Source organism: Danio rerio, chromosome 19, assembly GCF_052040795.2.
Source record: "Danio rerio strain M-AB ecotype USA chromosome 19, GRCz13ab, whole genome shotgun sequence".
NCBI lineage: Eukaryota > Metazoa > Chordata > Actinopteri > Cypriniformes > Danionidae > Danio > Danio rerio.
This window is the reverse complement of record NC_141039.2, coordinates 33,557,209-33,579,967: the sequence shown is the minus strand read 5'-3', so window position 1 is coordinate 33,579,967 and position 22,759 is coordinate 33,557,209. Positions and strand designations below refer to the sequence as shown.

Here is a 22,759-nt window from a genome sequence, read left to right as displayed (position 1 = left end):
TCTAACTAATGACATTCTCCTTTTTGATAGTTATTTAATTTTTATTTATCCTAAATAGTTAATAATTAATGATAACTCTTTGTAATTATAAATAATACATTAATAACATTAATAAAACTAATCTTAATATTATAAAAAATACATTAAAATATATTTATAAAAATAATTTTAATAATATTCAATTAATGATTAAAAATAATAAATAATTAAAAATGCAAATGTGTTTTGTTGGGGACTTATGATATCATTAATGATATTATCTGTACAATTAATAATTAATAATGATATATTGTGATTGATCAATATTAACATTTTTGTAGCCCTATGATTATGTTATATTATATTTGTCGAAAGTGTGTTGTTTTTACACAACTAATGACATTCTCCTCGTTGTTATTTATATAATTATTATTCATCCTAAATAATTAATATAATGCTTAATTGTCCGTAATGTATGAGTTGGGCCGGAAGGGCATCCGCTGCGTAAAAACATGCTGGATAAGTTGGCGGTTCATTCCTCTGTGGTGACCCCACATTAATAAAGGGACCAAGCCGACAAGAAAATGAATGAATGAATGATGTTTTGAGTTGTTGACAACTAAACTTATGATATCATTACTTATATTATTTGTACAATTATTTATTAATAATGATTTATTTAACAATAATATCATGAACCAGTATTATTTTTTGTAGCCCAATGATTATGCTACTTATTTTATATTATATTATTCTAAAATGTTGTGTTTTCAAACAACTAATGACATTCTCCTTGTTGTTATTTATATAATGAATTATTATTCATCTTAAATAATTAATGATAACTCTTTGTAATTATAAATAATGCATTAAAAACATATTAATAGAAATAATATATTAATAAATAAGAGAAAAAAATGTAAGTGTGTTTTGTGTTGACTTATGACAGCTAAACTTGTGACAAACTTATGATATCATTAATAATATTATTTGTACAATTGATTATTTATTAATAATGATTTAATTATTGATAATATAATATAATATAATATAATATAATATAATATAATATAATATAATATAATATAATAGTCTAAAGTGTCTTGCATTGGATAAAAATATGTGACATCCTGCATGATATTCTGACTATAACTGACTTATTATTCAGTAATGATAAAGATTATTCATTGCTTTATACTCAATGATATATTTTTTAAATAATATAAAATTCTTGTATTTCTCCAGCATCATGGTGGGTCCTCAACAATAACTAGAGTGTGTGTGTGTGTGTGTGTGTTGACTGGCACTGGAGCAAAGCAGACAGTAAGAGGAGCACAGGACAGAAGACCACCATCAGGAAGAGCTTTCGTCTTCATATAGTGACTAGATCTAGAGTATCATGTCGTGACATTCTTAGCTCTGTACGAGTAGTAGAAACTGTAGAGGTTATCAAATAAAGCAATGAGATTCTGATGCATCATAAGAGCTGTTGATCAGTGCCGTCTGGTCTGTTTGTTGGTAGCTCAGGTCTGTGTCTCATCATCCTGACAACAGCTTCTTTCAAAGATCCTACAGTTCTGTTGTTGTAATTCATGTCGTTCGTCAACTCTGAATAAAACTAAATTCAGTGTAACCAACCTGTTATGTTTTCTCTAAAATTATGTCAAGTGCAGTGGTAAATTAAAAGGATGTGCCAGCTTGTATATCATTGACATGAGAGACTGAGAGAGAGAGACGCACACACACAGAAATCTAATTTGTTATAAATTAAATCTAAAATGTTGATTGTTAAATATACTGTTGATTTTTTTTTTATTTCTACTACCATGTCATTTGTCTTGATATGTTCTGTGTAATGTAAACATTACAAATGCTTTGGCAATACATATGTAACATTTGAGAGAGGAGACCAATAAAAACATCAGTGATGCACTTACACACAAACAAACACACACACACACACACACACACACACACACACACACACACACACACACACACACACACACACACACACACACACACACACACACACACACACATAACAATCAATCATTGTAAATATACTGATTATTATGTTGCATTGCTGATTATTATGTTATATTACACATATGTTGATTTATTCTAAAATGTTAATTGTTAAAATGTACAGCTAATTCTGATTTATTATTTTTTTCTTTTATTATTAGTTTCCTTTTATTTTTATTCATATTATTTTATTAATATTAATAATATGACTTCTCAGAGTCAGATGACTGTATGTGTGTGTGTGTGTGTGTTAAATTATTCTCACTTATATAGAAATGTGAAATATTGAACATGAGGACAACGCTTATAAATTGGCTAGAACATGTTTTATCAAATGTTAACAAGTTTCACTTGTTTGTCTGTGAGTTGGGTTTAAGGGTGGGGTTAGAACTATAGACACGTTCTACAGATGATACAATATGATACTGATACTATAGTCCAGGGGTGGCCAACCCTGCTCCAGGAGAGCCACCTTCCTGCAGATTTCAGTTGCAACCTATATCAAACACACCTGCCTGTAATTATCACGTGGTGTTCCGGTCCTAATTAATTGGTTCAGGTGTGTTTGGTATGGGTAGCAACTGAAATCTGCAGGAAGGTGGCTCTCCAGGAACAGGGTTGGCCACCCCTGCTAAAGACTGTATCATAAACATGATGTAAAAACAATGGAAGTCTGTAATGTTCTCATCAAGATAGGAACATAAACGTGTTTGTGTCTGTCGTGTTTATCTTGCAAGAATCAACACTGCCATCCAGTGGATGGAGAGGCTCAGGTCATGGTTTTATGATGTCATGGTTCTAAATTACATATTAAATGTTAATCAATAACAACACAATATCACACAGGTATATTGTTGGAAATCGCTAACATTTTTCTCATTATTTTGCTTTTTGAACCTTCAGATTCATAATTGCTTGTTTATTGGCCAAATATTGTCCTTTCCTAACAAAACATACATCAATTGAATGATTATTTATAAAATTTTCATATGATGTATAAATATTTTTTAAATGGCCCTTTGTTACTTGTTTTGTGATCAGTGGACACAATTTGCATTAAAAATATATAAGCATTTATACTTCATTTCTCACTTCCACCAATAAGGATCATTTTTTAATGGTGTCATTTTAACTTCACATTAGGTCCTCTGACCAATCATGTGCTCTCAGCTATTCTAACTGTTAAATATATAAGAAAATAACTTGTCTGCATGGTTCAGTTGAAATTAGGGGGAAATATCACTTAAAGGGTTAGTTCAGTGGTCACCAATCTTTTTATCAAAGCGAACCGGTCAACACTTGACAATTTTACCGCGGACCGGGGGGTGGTGGCGGTGGTTCGAAATTTGCTAGGCAACTATCAACAGTTTTAATGACAAGCTGACAAAACAATGCTGTCACTCTGATACAAGTTTTATTTTTGGAGAAAATAACATAGCATTGCAGTGTTTGAGCTAATTAGTCGACAGAAATGTGTAACGTTATATTTTATTTAACTGTGAGCACGCACCTTCATTGCAAACAACAAACTTGCTAACTTTAGTAAAGACTTGCGTTTAACTGTCATTTGCGCCGACCTTTGCGATGCCCAGCAGTTGATCTTCTTGCACAGACAAGCTGGATTTACCTGATATGTTGACAAATGGGTTGGGGATGCCTTTCCTTGGCAGTTCGTGACTCCTTCACTGTGCTTTCGTTATGTTGCTTACTCATAGGGCGCTCAAGTGACCGAGATGTAACTGAGACTGTCCTTTTTCATAATAAAAGAGTTTTCAAAATAAAAGATCAGTCAGACTCAGGTAATAAATAAAACGGAATCAATTAATGAGTTCTAGTGCGGCCCGATAACGTTACCTATTGATCCACGGACCGGTAGTTGAGGAGCATCATGTCATTCCAATCCTCTGACACCTTTGTCTGTCTTAAATCCATGAACAAATGAGCCAAAAAATATTTATAAAATAACATTGTTCGCCATATTGTCTTCTCTTACACAACAGGTCAGGGTGTGCATTACTACAGGCAATAAAGTGTATTTGCCATTAAAGTCATCAGTAAAACACACAAGCATCTATATGTAGAATATAAAAGTGTGCATGCGCTTCGTATGATTGTACGATGATGTGATGTTCTGATCATGTTTTTGGTTGCTTTTCTGGACTTTGCATGTCTTGTGACCATTGCTGTCTATGGAGGATGAGGGAGCTCTAAGGTTCACCTGAAATACCTTAACTGGTGTTCTGAAGATAAGCAAAGTTTTCAGTGGATTAAAATGACATGAAGGAGAGTAATAAACAACACAGTTTTTACTAACATTTTTTATTTTTATTTTTTACATTTGTCTAGGTGGTTATTTGGCAAGGTTTCGCCTCATTATAAATATATAAAAGCTACATATCAGTCTCATATCAGTGTTTAAGCTGGTGATGTCCTGTTGACACGGCTGCTCATCAGGTCTGGATGACGTAAAAAACATGACCTAAAGTACATGTTAATCTTAAGGACATGGCCTGTGAGTCGCGCAACAGTGCTTTGTTTTCTAATAGGCCTATATTTTTCACAGTTTTTACTGAAGGAAAAAATGGTGTCTGAGGCTCACGGTAAGGCCCTTTACATATGCTAAACTCTTATTATTCCACTTTGTATACCAAGATTTTCTTTACAACACCTTTAAACAAGCTTTATTTGGATTTCTTGATTGATTGGTTGTCAATACAATCGTCAGATGCTCATACAACTTGTTGGAAACTCATCTAATTCGCATTTGTTTCCTATTCTTTTCTAACTTTGAAAAGATTAATTACACATTATGATGGAAACTCTGCTATAGACCAGCAAAAACAAACACAAAAAAGTTTTCTATAAAAAAGAAAACGTAAACAGTGTGGTTCTAAAGTCTTGGATAAATATTAAATTGACTAATGTTAAGCGAACTTTGAAGAAAATTATAGATATTATATATGTATTAAAATGTCACAGATACAGAATGAATGAGATAATTATTGGCCCACTAAAAATCAACATTATTTTCATTCCAATTGGAGATATTTAAACTGTAAAGATTTTTCTCCATAGAAAATTCAATTCATGTTAATGTGGAGACAAGTCAAATCACAATTATAAAGTCTATCATTTGGTACGAAGCACCAAATGAGAGACTGTGTGGATTGAAAGGCATTTAGGAGGCTATTGTGACATAGAAAAATAATACTACACACAAAACATGTACACATTTCACAACCAAGATCAAGCGAAGCATCAAAAGACAATAAATATTTTACCATTTTATTGAGAAATTATCATTTTAAAAAGACCCAAGCCATATTCCAACTTGAACTACAGACTTTGTGTGCTCAGTTTCCTATGTACAAGGACTTCACTGGCTCGTCACATTCAGAACAAGTTAAGATAGTATTGTTATCTCCGTTTGTCTTGACGAAATACAAAACTACTGTAAATGTAAGCTACAGCAACACTAGCCAGGTGAATTGTGGGATTGAGCGGGCTTTTACATTCTACACACGGGAAGAAGCACGAGACACGTGGCATAACATTTCCACTGTGTCTTGTCAGTAAAAGACCAATAAAACACTGCTTCTGCATACAAAAAAGTCAAAGGAAAATCATGCACATGTCATTTCCCATTCGACAAGAGTCATTGAGTTTAATCAGTGAGGGAAATTACAGGACTACTCCAGGTTAACATTAGTTTCACAGCATTTGTAGTGTATTGTTGATTTTCACAAAATCATGTATTTTCATCCCTTGTTTTCTTTAAATACAGCAAGAATCATGTTATAATGAGGCACTTGGAATGGAATTGTGGATATTTTTTGTTTTTTTGATAACTTTAAAAAACAATTTTGTGATGGCAATGAAGCAGTAAAATTGTACAGAAAAAAGTAGTAAGTATTTACAAGTTTGGTGCCAGGTTAATCTTTTTTTTTATTTTTATAAATGATACAAAATATTACAAAAGGGTTCTGTTTTAAATAAATGCTGATATACTTAAACTTTTTTGAGAAGCTTTCTCTCAATACTGATAATAATATGTAGCCAGTAAATTAAATTTTAAAAGATACTTGAATAAAAAAATGTAACAATGGAAAAAGGTAACCCCACAGTAGTCTTTTAAATAGATATAGAACAGATATAAACATGCCACACAGATGCATATAGAATTCCTTATAAAACTGCAATTGGAAACTTGCAAGAAATAAAAGTCAGAGAAAGCAGAAATCAGGCAAACAAAAGGCAAAATTTGAGGTAAAAAAGTTAGATTTGCAGAAAAATAAATCAGAATTTTGAGGAATAAAATATGAATTGTAAGCAAAAAATAAAACTAAGAGTTAATAAATTTGCACTTGCAGGAAATAAAATGCAATATTGTGAGGCATAAACTCGAAGTCTGACAAAAAAAAATCAGAACTGTGACATCAACGATAAAATAGATCGCCACTAAATTGCAGGAAATCAAATCAGTTTTAGCAAAAACATATAAATGCAAAAAAACTTTAATTGGAAAAAATGCAATTGCAAAAACACCCATGAATTAGCAATTGCAAAGAATATAGTTGTAACGCAAAGAGAGAGAAAAAAATCGAAATTGCAATAGATTATTGTCAGAACTGTAAAGTCAATTTAAAAATTACAAAATCTCAATAAAATAATCAGAATTCCACTATTCTACCTTTTCTCCCTTTAGAATTACTAGAAAAAGGTCAGGATTGTAGAACACAAAGAATTAAAACTGCACTGAAAAAATGATTCAAAGATGATTACTATTTTTTTTAAGTTAAGTGGTTGTAAACTTTTTTTTTGGGCTGATTTTAAACAAATTGAATTAAATTACTATATTTAACTTGTTTGTTTAAATTCAGCCCATGTAGTTTGTTTACAACAACTTTGCAGGAATAGATTTTTCAGTGTGTAATAATATTTGACAGAATTACTGTTTTACAGTATATTGATCTAGTACTGCATTTCTCATCAACATTAGTGCCATCTTTCAAAAACATCCAACAAATGCTGAACTAAGTAGTGTAGTGTAATATTTGAAATCCCATTTTCTCTTTCTATTTTGTGCCTGTAGTATTTAAAGAGTAATTTCAATGTTTATCTTAGTTCACTTCCATTATAAGTGCCCCAGTATAACATATTTAGATTCTGTAAAACAAAAAAATATGCAAAACAATCAATATTACACCACAAGCACTATCGAATTTACTGCGCCTAGAATATATTCATTTCAGAAGTCCAGTGACTGTACATGCTGTTCTTTTTTAATTCTTTTAAAGCCACAAACGAAACAAACAAAATGCATGATTATTGCTCACAGTGAGTTTGAGCAGTCAAGAACGGGTTTGCTAAATTTCAGATCCTCAAACAACAGAAAAGGTTGGCACAGGATTTTAGGAACGGTTAAATATATCTAAACATTTGAAATGACGCATCGTGCCACCGTTGGCAGGCTTTCTGAACACATAACATCTCTCAGCTCATGACAGCTGTGGCAACTAGCAGCAACACAACAGAAAAATTGCATAAAAATTGTAGTGCAATGGGCAAATTGTTCATAAAAGATCATCTCTTTTGGTCAAGTTGGTAACAAAACGCAGTACGGAAAACATGTTTGACATCCACCCTGCTAAAATGAAACAGTTTATAACTTATAACCTTTTAAAATCACAGATTCCTCCTCTCATCATCATATTGCGCATTCAAGAAACATCCGAGCTAATCAATAACTCTATTTGAAGACATTTGCAGGGACCTAAACCTCCTGGGTACTCACGCACTTGTAACAGGACTAGGCATCCATGGGTTTACCTGTTCAGATCGAGTGAAATCAAACACTAAAAGGGCTCGAAGGATGGATGCTTGTCTATGCAAAGGTGTTTTCAGGATAGCTGACTTTAATGGCTCCCCAATAGCAGGCCCGGACCAGACAGATGAGACCCAGCAGGTATGCGAAGGCCCAGGAAACATATGTAGCATGATAACGCCTGGCGAAGTCCTGAGTGCCAACCTGAGAGGAAAACAAACACTGTGTTTATGCGGAGTACGAAATGACCGCTTAGCTAGTGCTAATTTGAGAGTTACTTGTAAGTCGGCTGGTGACGTTTTTAGGAACTGCAACATAATATGTGCTTTAATGATCATCAGATCCTGATGTAACTTACAAGTGTGATTTAAATAAAAGTGTTACTAAAGAAAACCTGTGACTTAAAATGTAGGTGTATCATAGGAGAATAGCTTTTATGAGTCTCAAGTGTGAAACTGTCCCAAATTCTTCTGTTATGAAATAAATCATTGATGATTGTTGCATGACAAGTGCAGTTTGACTGTGATTATGAATAAACTATAAATGTTCTGATATCAAAAACGTAATATTAGACTGCAACATTGTTAAGTAAAGATTTGTGTATGTGAAATTATTTGAATGATCTCTTCTTCATTTATTAATTCATTTTCTTTTCAGATTAGCCCTTTTATTAATCCAGGGTCGCCACAGCGGTATGAACCGCCAACTTATTCAGCATATGTTTCACGCAGCGGATGCCCTTCCTGCCGCAACCGATCACTGGGAAACACACACACTCATGCACTACGGTCAATTTTTTAGCATACCCAATTCATCTATACCACATGTCTTTGGACTTGAGGGGGAAACCGGAAGAAACACAAGCGAACACGGGGAAACATGCAAACTCCACACAGAAATGCCAACTGACCCAGCCGAGACTCAAACCAGCGACTTTCTTGCTGTGAAGCGAATGTTCTACCTACTGTGCCACCGTGTCGCCCCTTCGCGATTATATTACTGCATTTTGTAAATATAAATCAACTTTGCTGAAATCATATAGAAAAAATAAAAGCCATTCTATAGGATTTTGTATATGTAAATACACACCTACAATTTTTATGATACATACATGTACTGTACATCTGATTATCAATAAGGTGTTCATTCATTTTCTTGTCAACTTAGTCCCTTTATTAATCCGTGTTCGCCACAGCGGAATGAACCGCCAACTTATCCAGCAAGTTTTTACACAGTGGATGCCCTTTCAGCCGCAACCCATCTCTGGGGGGCATCCACACACAATCATTCACACACACACACACACAAACTACGGGCAATTTAGCCTACCCAATTCACCTTTACCGCATGTCATTGGACTGTGGGGGAAACCGGAGCACCCGGAGGAAACCCGTGCGGAAGCAGGGAGAACATGCAAACTCCACACAGAAACGCCAACTGAGCCAAGACTCGAACCAGCGACCTTCTTGCTGTGAGGCGAACGTGCTACCCACTGCGCCACTGCGTCGCCTTCAACAAAGTGTTTTTTAAAACATTTTCTATTTTCATATATATGATTGAATGTAATTTATTTCTGTGATGCAAGCTGAATTGGACATTTTCTGATAAATAGACATTTCAGAACATCTTTTTTGACATAAATACATTTGCTGACCCTGTTGATCAAGCTAATTCAGCTCTGCCAAATAAAATTTTCTTCAATAAAACAAAAATAGTACTGAAACCAACAAAACTTCTTAAAACCAAGAAACATACTCACTGTTAAACCAATACCGATGAAAATGCAGATCATTCCTACTGTAATGTAGGCACAGCAGCGTCTTCTGGGTAAAGCACTGCCTACAGAGGATCTACAGACAAACAAACAACACACAAACAATTATTGCCAGTGCTGAATTAAAAGAACACAAACTTTCAGCTGCTCTGTATCAGCTCTCAGTGCAAAAATATAATGTTTCATTGCTGGAAGTATGTGAAAAGCAGATTGGATATTCAATGCTATTCAAAAACTAGCTACAATACAAATAAAGAGTGAAGCAGCATCTCATTTATTTAAAGTAGATTTTACATTGGTCTATTTTTTTTCTATGTTTTTTCCAGCCAGCTTGTCTAAAAGCAAATTAAACTCCCCATAGAAAAAATAAAATAAATTATTTTGCGCACTATTTTTAAATGACACCAGAATGCACATATGCAGAACACACATTGGCTTTACAAATGATAGATTTGTTTTGTTAGTACCAAACAGAAAATTACTGAAATTTTAAGAAGACATTACAATACATTTTAAGGTCTATCCAAAGTGCTTTTATTAAATTACATGTGTAATTTATTGTAGGTAAACTAAATCTAACATTAACTTTTTTATAGCTTAATGTAGTCATTTTAACAATTTTATAAATGAAAAAAAAATTATACAAAATATTTGAACGATAGCACATGAGTAGCAGGGCGATATGGCTGTATATTGGCACTGGTGTTATACAACAGTTTTGTCTGGTTCTTCAATCTGATTGGCTTACATATTCTGCCAAATAACAGAAACTCTTTCAGCCTCCTTGTGTATTACTTCACCCACATACAGCAAGAAGCAGAGGACACTCTACAGTTTAACAAATATTTCTGCTGTTGGACAACATAATGTACTTTTGGGACTTTTTTTAGTTGAGAATGTAGTTGTTCAGATGCAACTATGCAGCTTATTTATAAGGATAGTGCCTATTTTAAAATATTTATAGTTTCTGAGAGAGAGTGTGTTGGCGGCCATTAGCCTGTCCAAAGACAGTTGACGTTGTCCATCTACAAGATGATGACAGAGGCCGCATAATAAACTCTTAGAAGAGAAAAACAGCATAATGTCTGGCTACAGCTGATCAAATCACTATTAAACTGGTTAGTGACATTCTAAGTCAATCTCTCTCTCTCTTTTGTATGTTGTAATGCTGTATTTATACTATTTAATTGAGGTGTATTGAGTGTGAGATGGGACTCGCATATCAGGAATGTACTTTGGGTATTTTATGTTGGCCACTCTTTGTACAACCCTGAGTTACTTTTTGGTTGACCATCTGTTTGTTTCTAATGAGTCTTCTGTTTTCGTTACTGCACACTAGTTCAGTTAACAGAAAGAAAGAAGAAATGCCCGCATGTGTTTAGCGTTTTTCCTTATCACAAACAAAACAGTAACCTGTTAGTGTTTGCACTGATTTGGCTTTTTTAGGATTAATTATTGTGATCTCCCCATTGGAACAGATAATACTGGGAAATCTCCAGACTGATGGCGTTTCATGCTGTTCAGTTGTAAAATCGTAAAATGTCATTACGCAAGAGAATTATTCAAATATAGCTCTAAAGTGACGTTGGTGAAGTAGCAACAGTTTCTGCTGTTCTGACGCCAGCTGCAGATGTGAATAAATGGCGGAAGAAAGTAGTTCCTCATACATAAAGGTTTTGAGACTCTCTGTGTTTGATTTTCTTTTTTATACCCACGATTATGCCGTCAAACTGTTGTATAAATGCAATTTCACACAGGCAGCAGTACGATATGCCCAATATACAGCCATATCGCACTGCTACGAGCGTATTATTGCTCATATCTATATAAATATAATGCAGAATATTAATATGCCTTGTCAGTTTATTTTTCTGTAAGTAAGCTGAATGCTAAAGCTGAAAAAGGTTTATCTATCTGTCTAAAGAGAAATATTTTTTTAATATAAGTTATTTTTATTTTAAGCAACAAAAAGTAGTTCTATTTTTTATCTATAATAATTCATAATTTAGCTTTCTTTTCTGAAAGCTGTAAAAAACAACAACAACATGCTATTGTTATTGATGGGTCAAATGTTATTTTAAACAACAAATATTTTGATTAATCATAATGTAGTCTCTGCAACAAAATGATATAATACTAAGTTGAACCAAACTATGATTAATTAATAGTTAAAACATCTGGAGTTTTAATTTAATTATAATTCAATTATGATTCATATTCATTTAATGCATTTATGTTATTCATTATTTGTCCAATGTATATGTGTGTGAGTATACCGTTTATATAAACATTAATATAAAAAATATAATGTTCCAAACCTTTCAGATGTAAGATCAACTTCACTTCTAAAAGCCCTACAAACACTAACAGTCAATAGAGAACTGTGTCAGTGAGTCACATGGCCTGCTCTTTTTCCTCTCTGCGACCCATTAAATCTCACCGTGACCCTTCACATGCCTCTCATGTGATCGGACTTTCAAACATTCTTCAAGATTCGCAACAACTCAAGATAGCTTAAGGTGCTTAATTTCTCTCTGTTTGCTGCTCGTCTCCTCGTCGCTGCCTCTTCAAATGCACTGGAAATGGCTGAATTTCTCAGCATGTCTGATGAGCACTGGTCTTCATTCATGTGTGCCGTGCATCTGTTGTCATAACTCTCCCTTGCGGCGTCACTAGCGTACAGGACTCGTGTTTCAGTATGTCAGCATGGTGTGCCGCTCTCTCAGGTGACTGGCATCACATTGCCCTTCTCTCAAACTGAAGCTCGCAAGGGGTTTATTTACTTTCACTTCTACAAACTCAAGCCTGACCGCAGAGATTGATGAGAAGGCCACATCGCTGGCGGAGGAATGACACATAGATACAGTATATGGAAAATGATGGCGACTCACATTTTTTTGCAATGTGGGCACTTAGCCAGGGTATTAAATCGAAGCTCCATCCACTGCAAAAAAAGAGGGAAGTTAAGAGGGAAGTTAGCTAAGAATAAGCAAACATAGCAAAAAAATAAATAAATTTGTTCATAATCTACAGCAGTTTTGATTCAGGGTAAGTGGACACACTTGACAAATGATTTTCTGCTGATTTACACGCTGCCTTAAAGTGTTAGTTGTCTGAAAATGAAACTGTTGTCATCATTTACTCACCCTCGTGTTTCATAACAAACTAATAAGAAATGTGTTCACCTTTAGAACACAAATTAAGAGATTTTTAACCAAATCTAAGATATTTCAGTCGCCACTCTTAAAAATCTATTCATACAAAAGTTCTTCAAAATATTCATCTACAAATTGTATGAAAAACCGAGGCTAATTTGGGCTTATATTTACATATACACAATGATCAGATAACAATGTTTATATCCATCTAATTTGGTCAGTAAGTTTGGCCATTCTTTTTTTTTTTTGCTTCTGGAAAACCAGCAAGCTTTATTATCATTATTTAAGCCAGAGGTTAACAGTATGTACCTTGTGTCTGGCAAAGGGTTTCTGCATATGTAAAAAGAAAAATGCCCTATATGAACATGCAAGTTCATAATGTGAGGGGCTTTTAATAATGTATCTCATATTTGTACACTTAATATTTTTGTACAAATGTGGGTTGCTTTTGTGAAAATGTTCACTTGTTCTTCATATAAAGTGACCTTGTCTCTTTACCTAAAAACATAGCTTAAACATATTATATGTATACAGTTGAGGTCAGAATTATTAACCCCCTTCGAATTTTTTTTTTCTTCACAAATGATGTTTAAATGATACAAGGAAATTTTCACAGTATGTAAACTAATATTTTTTTCTACTGGAGAAAGTCTTATTTGTTTTATTTCGGCTAAAATAAAGGCAGTTTTAAATTTTTCAAAAAACATTTTATGGTCAATATGACAACACTACACAGACACTACCGTTCAACAGTCTGAGGTCAGTAAGATTTAGTTGTTGTTTATTATGTAGGTTTGGTTTGAAACAATTTGAGAGATAAAAAGAGTTTTGAGAATAAATTATACCTGTAAATGAGGAATTAGAGGTCTATATGGAAAACTAATGATTTAATCTGATTAGTATTTTATACAATTAAGATATCAATATCAGCAAAATTGCATCAAATTACCAAAAAACAAAACAGTATATTTCATATACAGTAACAGTATGTGCATATATATAAAAATGTTTCACAATTTAAAAAAAAAAACCACACACACACACACACATATATATATATATATAAACCATAATGCTACTAATACTGTAATAATTTTGCACCAGACAAGGATATTAAAATGATTTCTGAAGGATCATGTAAAAAGAAAATATTCAAAAAATTCAACAACAATAAATCAAATGTGTAAATATATTAAAATTAGTACTGTCAAAAGATAAATCGCATCCAAAATTAAAGTTTATAGTTACAAAATATATATGTGCATACTGTGTATATTTTTGCCACAGTATAATGAACCGCCAACTCATTTATTCATTTATTTTCTTTTCGGCTTAGTCCCTTAATTAATCTGCGGTCGCCACAGCAGAATGAATCGCCAATTTTTCCAGCATATGTTTTATGCAACGAATGCCCTTCCAGCTGCAACCTATCTCTGGGAAACACCCATACACTCTCATATTAACACACACATTAATACACTACTTCGTACCCAATACCCAATACAAACTCAAACCAGCAACTATCTTGCTGTGAGGCGAGAATGCTAACCACTGAGCCACCGTGCTGCCCTAAATTGTTATATATAATGCAAATTATAAATATAACCATTCATTAATTAATTTCATTCGCTTAGTCCTTTTATGCATCAGAAATCCCCACAGCGGATTGAACCGCCAACTAATCCACCATATGTTTTATTCAGTAAATGCCCTTCCAGCTGCAACCCAGTTCTGGGAAACATCCATACACACTCATTCACACACATGCACAACGGCCAATTTAGTTTATTCAATTCACCTATAGCACATGGGGAGAACATGCAAACTCCACACAGAAATGCAAACTAACCCAGCCTGAACTTACACACAATATGTGGTAAATATATTATGTAAAAACAAACTTTTATCTTGGATGTGATTAATTCAACCTAAGCTCATTCTGGAAACGTAGCCCCGCGGACGTTTCTGGAGACCGCGGTTTACGTGGCCGGAGGTACGTAAAGGCCGCGTTTGGTTTTTTTCGAGCGAACGCTGTGGGGCGGTGTTGCGCCGCTCCGCCCCTGCTCTTTGCGCTCGCCGGCCGACGGCTCACCTCCGAGTGGAGGGCTTTCCCGACGCAATCAGTTTGTCCGCCTAGCTCACAGCGTTGCGTCGGCGGAGCGGAGGCCCCGGAGGAGGAGGAGGAGCCGGAGCCGGAGCCGGCCGCGGTGGACGACGACCGGGATTGAGTCCGGGGAACAGCGGGTTCCGGAAATCAGGTAAGACGAAAAACAGAATCCGGAAAATAAGGGCGAGAACGCGGCAGGATCCGAAAACGCGGTCAAAATCAAAGACGAGGGCTTTTGCTTTTTTTTTTTTTTTTTGATCCGGCGGCTTTTCGCGCGAATCCGCGGCCTCTCGTTGATCCGCGAAAATAAAAAACCGCTCGAATACGTACCTCCCGGGACGTAAATCAAGGTCCGCAGAAACGTCCGCGGGGCTACGTTTCCACAATGAGCCCGGGATGGATTAATTATGATTAATCATTTGACAGCACTAATTCAAATGTTTGTAATTCTTAAAATCTAACAACCTCTACTGAACCCTAAAGTTTGAACGACAGCATAAATGCATTCTGTCCTTCCACACACTGAAACCAGAACCATGCACTGAATATATCAAAGATGAAATGTTATTAAAAGGATGTGAGACCGTACAAGGAATGTGTTTCCGCAGTGGCCGCAGACCACACGCATGCCCTCCGGCTGGACGGGTAGAGCTGGCTGAGCCGGCTGCTCCTCCGGGATCACCATCACTGGGCTCAGGTTGATGATGCGTCTGCTGGGGGCCCATACAAACAACGTCAGCGTTTTCACATCATTCAAAAAACTGAAAATGTTAATAAGCCTGTAAAATTTCAACTATCAAATCTGATACAAGAAAGGTCTCGAAATTAATAATATGATCAGAATGCTGAACAATTGTTGTACATTATCATGCTGCATGTTTTCTGTGAAAGTTTTTGTTCTTTTACAGTGATTACACAGTCATTACCTTGTAACAGTGTAACTACATATATAAGTAATGAATAAAATTAATTAAAGGTGCAAGAGGTGATCATCTTCAGAAACATTTTTTGTTGTGCTGGTTGTTGTGCCTAGCCTGCTTTACTGAGGTGAAGTTAGTTTATATTTACATTGGTTCATTTTTGAACAATGACACCTGTGAAGCACTTAGCATTCAGTAGTCGCTTTAGGACAAAGCGTGTGAGAGAGTGAGACTGATGAGAAAGCGATGACAAGTTTTGCTTGCTTACTACATAACTGAAAACGTGCAACATATAATACAGTTTTTTCGTTGAGAATTGTAGTTATATAAAGTACTATAAAGATTTCTAACTGGCAAATGACATGATCTGTTGGGTTTCTGTCATCTTTAACCTGCGCGTTCGCGATTTCAGAAGGCATGGCTTTGGACAACAGGGGAGGGATTGTATTTGAAAGATATTAAGTTAATCGGTTAGCATTTAGGCAGATCACCTACTGCACCTTTAACAACATGTAATTATGTGTAGTCAGGCTTAGGTTTTGTTGTAATTATGGTTAAAGGAACACTACCTTTTTTTTGTTTTTGTTTTTTAAAGGCTAATTTCACAAGTCATTTTACTAGAGCAGTGGTCACCAAACTTATTCCTGGAGGGCCAGTGTCCTGCAGATTTTTGTTCCAACCCTAATCAAACACACCTGAACAACCTAATCAAGGTCTTACTTGGTAAACTTGAAACATCCAGGCAGGTGCGTTGAGGCAAGTTGGAACTAAACCCTGCAGGGACACCGGCCCTCCAGGACCGAGATTGGTGACCCCTGTACTAGAGTTAAACAGCTAACTTGAAATATTTTTAATCCATTCAGCCGATTTCTTGTTCTTGTGGGGTAATTTTTAGCTTAGCATTATGAATTGAATCAAAATGGACCATTTCATTCAAAAATGCAAAGCTTCAGTCACAAAACTTCTATATTTACATCATGTGATAAGGCTGACAGAAATTGAAAAAAAAAAAAAACTACTATTTTCTTGGCCGATATGGCTAGCATCTATACTCTCATTCTGGCATAATAGCCAAGAAACTCCTCTGTTGTACCATGGCTGGACCAGGTGGATTGATTTTATGCAACTTATTAGAATCTGCTGTTTTCAGAGGACGCTTTAAAACCATGGAGAAATGAGAGATAGGCTTGTTGAACTCAATCAGAAAACGCAACAGATTTAGTATGATTGAGTGAATGCCTTTACATTATTATGTGAGAATTTACGGTAAAAATTTTATAAGTAACACTACAGCTCCCTGTTTAAATATATAGAGAGGTTTTTGAATTCCTGTTGTTTTTAAATGAGACATATATTTTTTTTATTCAGATAAATTCTAAATGACATTCCATAAGACTGATTTTTGTCTCTTTTTTTATATATATTTTGATTGTTATCAGGTTTTTCATTATAATTACATCTATACATTAAAATCTTGTTAGAAGTGAAACACGTGTTTATTGAACATTTTGCAATCTGTATTTTTCCCCAATTTCATTAAAGCAGTTTAACCTGTTTATTTCTCTGTGTTTATGTGTGTGTGTTCTTAAATTTCCAACCCACGCTCATTATGAGAACATACCCCTATATACATTTCTGGAGAGCACCAAATACGTCCCAGGAGCTACGCTTTTTTTTTGCAGTTTTTGTTTTCACGAATCCACCTGAGGTCGCTGTGTATGCTTTTTCAGATCTCAGATCTCAAAGGCCACTGTCGACTGACTGACCCTTCTCCTTCCATACCCAACCAACAGTATTTTCAAAAGCAATCCAGAAAAAGAAAAGTCTTTGCGGCTGCCTGATATTTACCAAGTTTTCAGACTTCACCTCATTCTCACCCAGTTATTTACTTGTTTATTTAGTTTTTTTGACTTTTGTTTTTGTCTTGCCTGCTTTCTGGAACCTTTCTTTGCTGGACTCATACCCCTTCGTTGCAGGCAACTCCGCTTCACGTCCACCACGTCCAAGTCCAACAACATATGTTGCGAGCTACTGAACAAACTGATTACAGCGGGAAAGCCATCCATATGGGGGTAAGCGGTCCGCAAAAAGGAACGATCTCATACCGCCCTGTATCGTTTGTTTTAAAGATATGTACCTCTGGCTACATAATTTGTGATCTCCAGAAATGTATATAGGGCTATTTTTTTAGAATGAGCCTATGTTGCAACAATTTAAATAAACTTTTCCATTTTTCAAATGAAATCTGTTTTTTCAAATGTCAGACTTTACAGAGTTAAGACCTTTACAGTGCAAATCCCTAAGCCATTCAAACTGGAAACAAGCACTGTTTGCTTGAGTGTTTATGGTAATGCACGTCTGCACAAATATACTGTTGCAGATCTCATAACACATAGCGACTAAATGACCCTCTGAAATGTGTCTTGAACACTTACCAGTTGGGTCGAGGGCATCCTATCCTCCTAGACGTGTCTTTACAGATTAGCAGGCAGTTGCAAGGACATCTAACATACTTCTTTCCTGTTGGTGGATTCTTTATAGGCTGTAAAAAAAGCAGACATCTCACAATTCAGATGAATCACAATACACAAGATATCAATCATATTAGTTTAACATAATTTTTTAATAATTTAAAGGTTTATCTGAATATATTCCCATATAGACCTTTAATTCTTCATTTACAGGTGCAGTTTACTATCAAAACGGTTTTTTTTTTATCTTTATCTCTCAAGATGTTTAAAACCTACATAAAAAAGAGTGTAAATAATAGAATTCTCATTTTTGGACTAACTATTCCGGCCCCTAATAAATCAGGCACTAAGCTGAAGAATAGCGAGTGGGCATGGGGTTGAACTATTATCAAACTTCATTTGTATGCATTGAATAATGCTGTTATTATATGGAGCAGTCAAATGCTTTCTTAACTCCAGACAGAACAATCTTTCAATAATACCTCCTATTGAGGTCAGGTCTGCATGGCAACTTATGAAACATCTGATTCTGTGCCAAATAAATCTACACTAAACCAATATGAAATGTAAAATATGTAGCCATGTAAAGCCTTTTAATTTAAATCATTATGTATGACGTACTAGCTACTGGTTGTTTCCCTGGGTTGCGGCTGAAAGGGCATTCGCTGCATAAAACATATGTCAGAATAGTTGGCGGTTCATTCTGCTGTGGTGACCCCTGATAAATAAAGGACTAAGCTGCAAAAAGAAGATACGTATGCAAAGATTTGAAGACCCAAGTGCATGATGAATGGAGTTACTGTCACCCAAAGGGGAGAATTCATTCTGAACTTCCTAAAATGAGTCATGAGCAATTGCAGCTTTACATTATTCACAAATATATGTAGATTTGCAACAACTTGATATTCATTGACTGCCAATATCAAATGTATAAAAAAGTATAAAAAGGATGATACGATACAGTGTCCATCCTGCATTAGAGGGACTAGATCCTTGAACAACCTGCATCAGAGGCTGTGAGATATATATACAGTTGAAGTCAGAATTATACGCCCCCCTGTTTATTTTTTCCCCAATTTCTGTTTAATAAAGAAAATATTTCTTTTAACACATTTCTTAACATAATAGTTTTAATAACTCATTTCTAATAACTGATTTTTTTTTTTTTTGCCAAGATGACAATACATAATATTTTACTAGATATTTTTCAAAACACTTCTATACAGCTTGAAGTGACAGGCTTAACTAGGATAATTAGGTTAACTTTTTAGGTTTGAGTAATTAGGCAAGTTATTGTATAACAATGGTTTGTTCTGTAGACTGTCGAAAAAAAATATAGCTTCAAGGGGCTAATAATTTTTACATTAAAATGGTTTTTAAATAATCAAAAACTGCTTTTATTCCAGCCGAAATAAAACAAATAAGACTTTCTCCAGAAGAAAAAATATTATCGGACATACTGTGATATTTCCTTGCTCTGTTAAACATTATTTGGGAAACATTTAAAAAAGAAAAAAAAACATTTAAAGGGGGCACTACCTAAGTACCACTAATATATCTAAAAATGTACAGTGAAGATTTGTTTATTAGTAGAGAATTTATGACAAAAAATAAGATGGGGGTATTATTATTATTATTATTTTAATAATACATAATAAAGTTAATAATGCACACATTGGTATATTAAAACAAAACCCATCCTTTATTTCAAATGCATACAATGAGTAGAATGTAGAATACAGAAAAGAGATTATTTATCAAATCAAGCATATTTATTTATTAATTGAATTTCTTAATTTCTTTGCCCAGCCCTATTACAAATCTGTATTTTTTATGCCATTGAGTGAATCAGGTCACTCAGCAATTCCATTAAGCATCCACTTTTCATGCAAAGTGTTTCTCATGCAGACAACTCAATTACGGTGCAATTCAGCCCCGTTGAGCACAACACTTATAGCCGTGCACGTGGATCCTTCATCTCAAACACATTTACTTCAAGGCTGTGAGGATACATCCATTCTGTATTTGATTTATACTGTGGTCAGATGAGCAGTTAAAAGGATAGCAATAACTACAGAACAGACAGAAATTGAATCATTATTCTCTGAGAAAATGTCACACTTGTGTTTGGTCCACATTCACGTGCTGTATTGATCATGAACTTTTATATAAACTTATATGTTATAAATTGTAATAAATGTAACTTCTTTTTAATCTGGATTTGAAAGTAGCCCAGACATCAGATAAACATGGCACAAACAAGTCAAGATTAAGAGATATATCAAGAAACTGCAAGAGTAGTCTGTGGTTATCATTTATGCTTGCTTCATTAATAAACTAATATGCAATTACATATGCTGTTTATACTATTAAAGTTGATTAATAAAGGTGATCTGTTTGATAAATGAGGTCATTTATCTAATTGCAATGCTATATAAATGATGAATATTTTGAAACTTCTTTCATAACATTTAACTTTTAATTTCCCTCTATCAATTTGACAATTAAAAGAAAAATCAGATGAATTTAACTATTATTCAAAAATGTGTGGATTGATACTGGAAAGGCTTTTATGTTTAACAAGGTTGTGTCAAAAATACAGTAAGAACTGTAATATGTAAAATATTTGCTATCTATTTTTTACCTTTAAAGATGAAATGTATATTTGTAATTACAAAACTGAAATTTAAGCATCCATTACTAATTCTCAATGTCATGTGACATTTCAGAAATGATTATATCAATCAATATTTTATTTTACAGCATTTTTTGATGAATAGAAAGTTCTACTAGCATCTACTTAAACAGGAATCCCGTGTGTTATTATAAATGCCTTTACTGAAACTTTCATTTAATGTAGACTTTCACAATTGTAAGTAATAATTTATTTTTAAAAATCCTACAGAACATAATATACAGTGGTGTGAAAAAAATGTTTGCCCCTCATTGATTTCTTTTTTTGGTTTATCACACTTTAATGTTTCAGATCATCAAATTTATTTTATTATTAGTCAAAGATAACACAAGTAAACCCATAATGAAGTTTTGAAATTAAGATTTTCATTATTAAAGGAAAAGAAAATACAAAGCTACATAGCCTTGTGTGGAAAAATGTCCAATCAAGCATTTTCGATAACTTGCAATGAGTCTGTTACAGCGCTGTGGAAGAACTTTGACTCATCTTTGCAGAATTGTTGTAATTCAGCCACATTAGAGAGCTTCCAAACATGAACCGCATTTTTAAGACACCTCAACTGGATTCAGTTCAGGACTTTGACTAGGCCACTAAAAAATGGCTGGACATTGTCCTTAAGGACATTTTTGTACACAGCAAAATTCATGGTTCCATTTATCACAGCAAGTCTTCCAGGTCTACTACCACCACCACCACCACCACAATTTGCTGTTGGTGTAATGTTCTTTTTCTGTATAACAGTGTTACTTTTATGTCACACATAATGGGGCACAAACCTTCCTCCTAAACTAATAACTGGTTGGATCACCCTTAAAAGCAACAACTGCAGTCAAGCGTTCTCAAAAACTTGCCATAAGTCTGTTACAGCACTGTGGAAGAACTTTGACTCATCTTTGCAGAATTGTTGTACTTCAGCCACATTGGAGGGCTTTCAAACATGAACCGCATTTTTAGGTCATGCCACAGCATCTCAACTGGATTCAGGTCAGGACTTTGAGTAGGCCACTCCAAAGTCTTCATTTTACTTTTCTTCAGCCATTAAAAAGTGGACTTGCTGGTGTGCTTTGGATCATTGTCCTACTGCTGAACCCAAATTTGCTTCAGCCTGAGGTCACTAACAAATGGCCAGAAATTGTCCTTCAGGATATTTCTGTACACAGCAGAATTCATGGTTCCATTTATCACAGCAAGTCTTTCAGGTCCTGAAGCAGCAAAACCGCCACAGACCATCACTCTACCACAACCACATTTTACTCTTGGTATGATGTTCTTTTTCTGAAATGCAGTGCTACTTTTATGCCACACATAATAGGACACAAACCGTTCAAAAGTTTTGTCTCATCAGTCCACAAAATATTTTCCCCAAAGTGTTTCCCAAAACTGAGACGAACCTTTGTGTTCTTTTTGCTCAGCAGTGGTTTTTGTCTTGAAACTCTGCCATGCAAACACTTTTTGCCCAGTCTCTTTCTTATGGTAGAGTCATGAACACTCACCTTAACTGAGGCAAGTGAGGCCTGCAGTTCTTTGGATTCTTCTTTTCTAACCTTTTGGAAGAGATGTCGCAGGTCATTTTGGTGGCCGACCACTCCTGGGAAAATTCTATACTGTCCTACGTTTTTGCCATTAGTAGATAATAGCTCTCACTGTGGTTTGCTATAGTCCCAAATCTTTCTAGATCTCAATATTTTTTTCTTAACTTGTTTTTGAGTTTTCTTTAGATCTCTGCATGATGTCTAATTTTTGAGGATCTTTTGGTCTACATCACTTTGTCAGGCAGGTCCTATTTTAGGTGATTTCTTGACT

At 34.7% G+C, this 22,759-nt stretch overlaps 2 protein-coding genes across 6 annotated transcripts in view; one reads left to right on the top strand and one right to left on the bottom strand.

Moving 5' to 3' along the window:
• necab1 (N-terminal EF-hand calcium binding protein 1) overlaps window positions 1-1,612 on the top strand; it is a 79,165-nt gene extending 77,553 nt beyond the window's left edge. For both annotated transcript variants that reach the window (XM_087294397.1, NM_001017848.1), the window contains 1 exon segment: window positions 1,225-1,612. In XM_087294397.1, coding sequence (XP_087150523.1) covers window positions 1,225-1,253 — 29 coding nt within the window. In that variant the 3' untranslated portion in view covers window positions 1,254-1,612.
• The window catches only part of pip4p2 (phosphatidylinositol-4,5-bisphosphate 4-phosphatase 2), a 236,446-nt gene that overhangs the window by 200,644 nt on the left and 13,043 nt on the right, over window positions 1-22,759 (bottom strand). The window contains exons 3-7 of one of the 4 annotated variants that reach the window (NM_001045112.5): window positions 18,226-18,332; window positions 15,460-15,583; window positions 12,497-12,549; window positions 9,591-9,681; window positions 7,892-8,035 (exon numbers count right to left, since the gene is read on the bottom strand). In NM_001045112.5, coding sequence (NP_001038577.1) covers window positions 7,892-8,035; window positions 9,591-9,681; window positions 12,497-12,549; window positions 15,460-15,583; window positions 18,226-18,332 — 519 coding nt within the window. Of the gene's footprint in view, window positions 1-7,891; window positions 8,036-9,590; window positions 9,682-12,496; window positions 12,914-13,196; window positions 15,584-18,225; window positions 18,333-22,759 lie in introns of those variants that run through there. The other 3 variants (XR_015516063.1, XR_015516065.1, XR_015516064.1) reach the window with 3 other exon arrangements.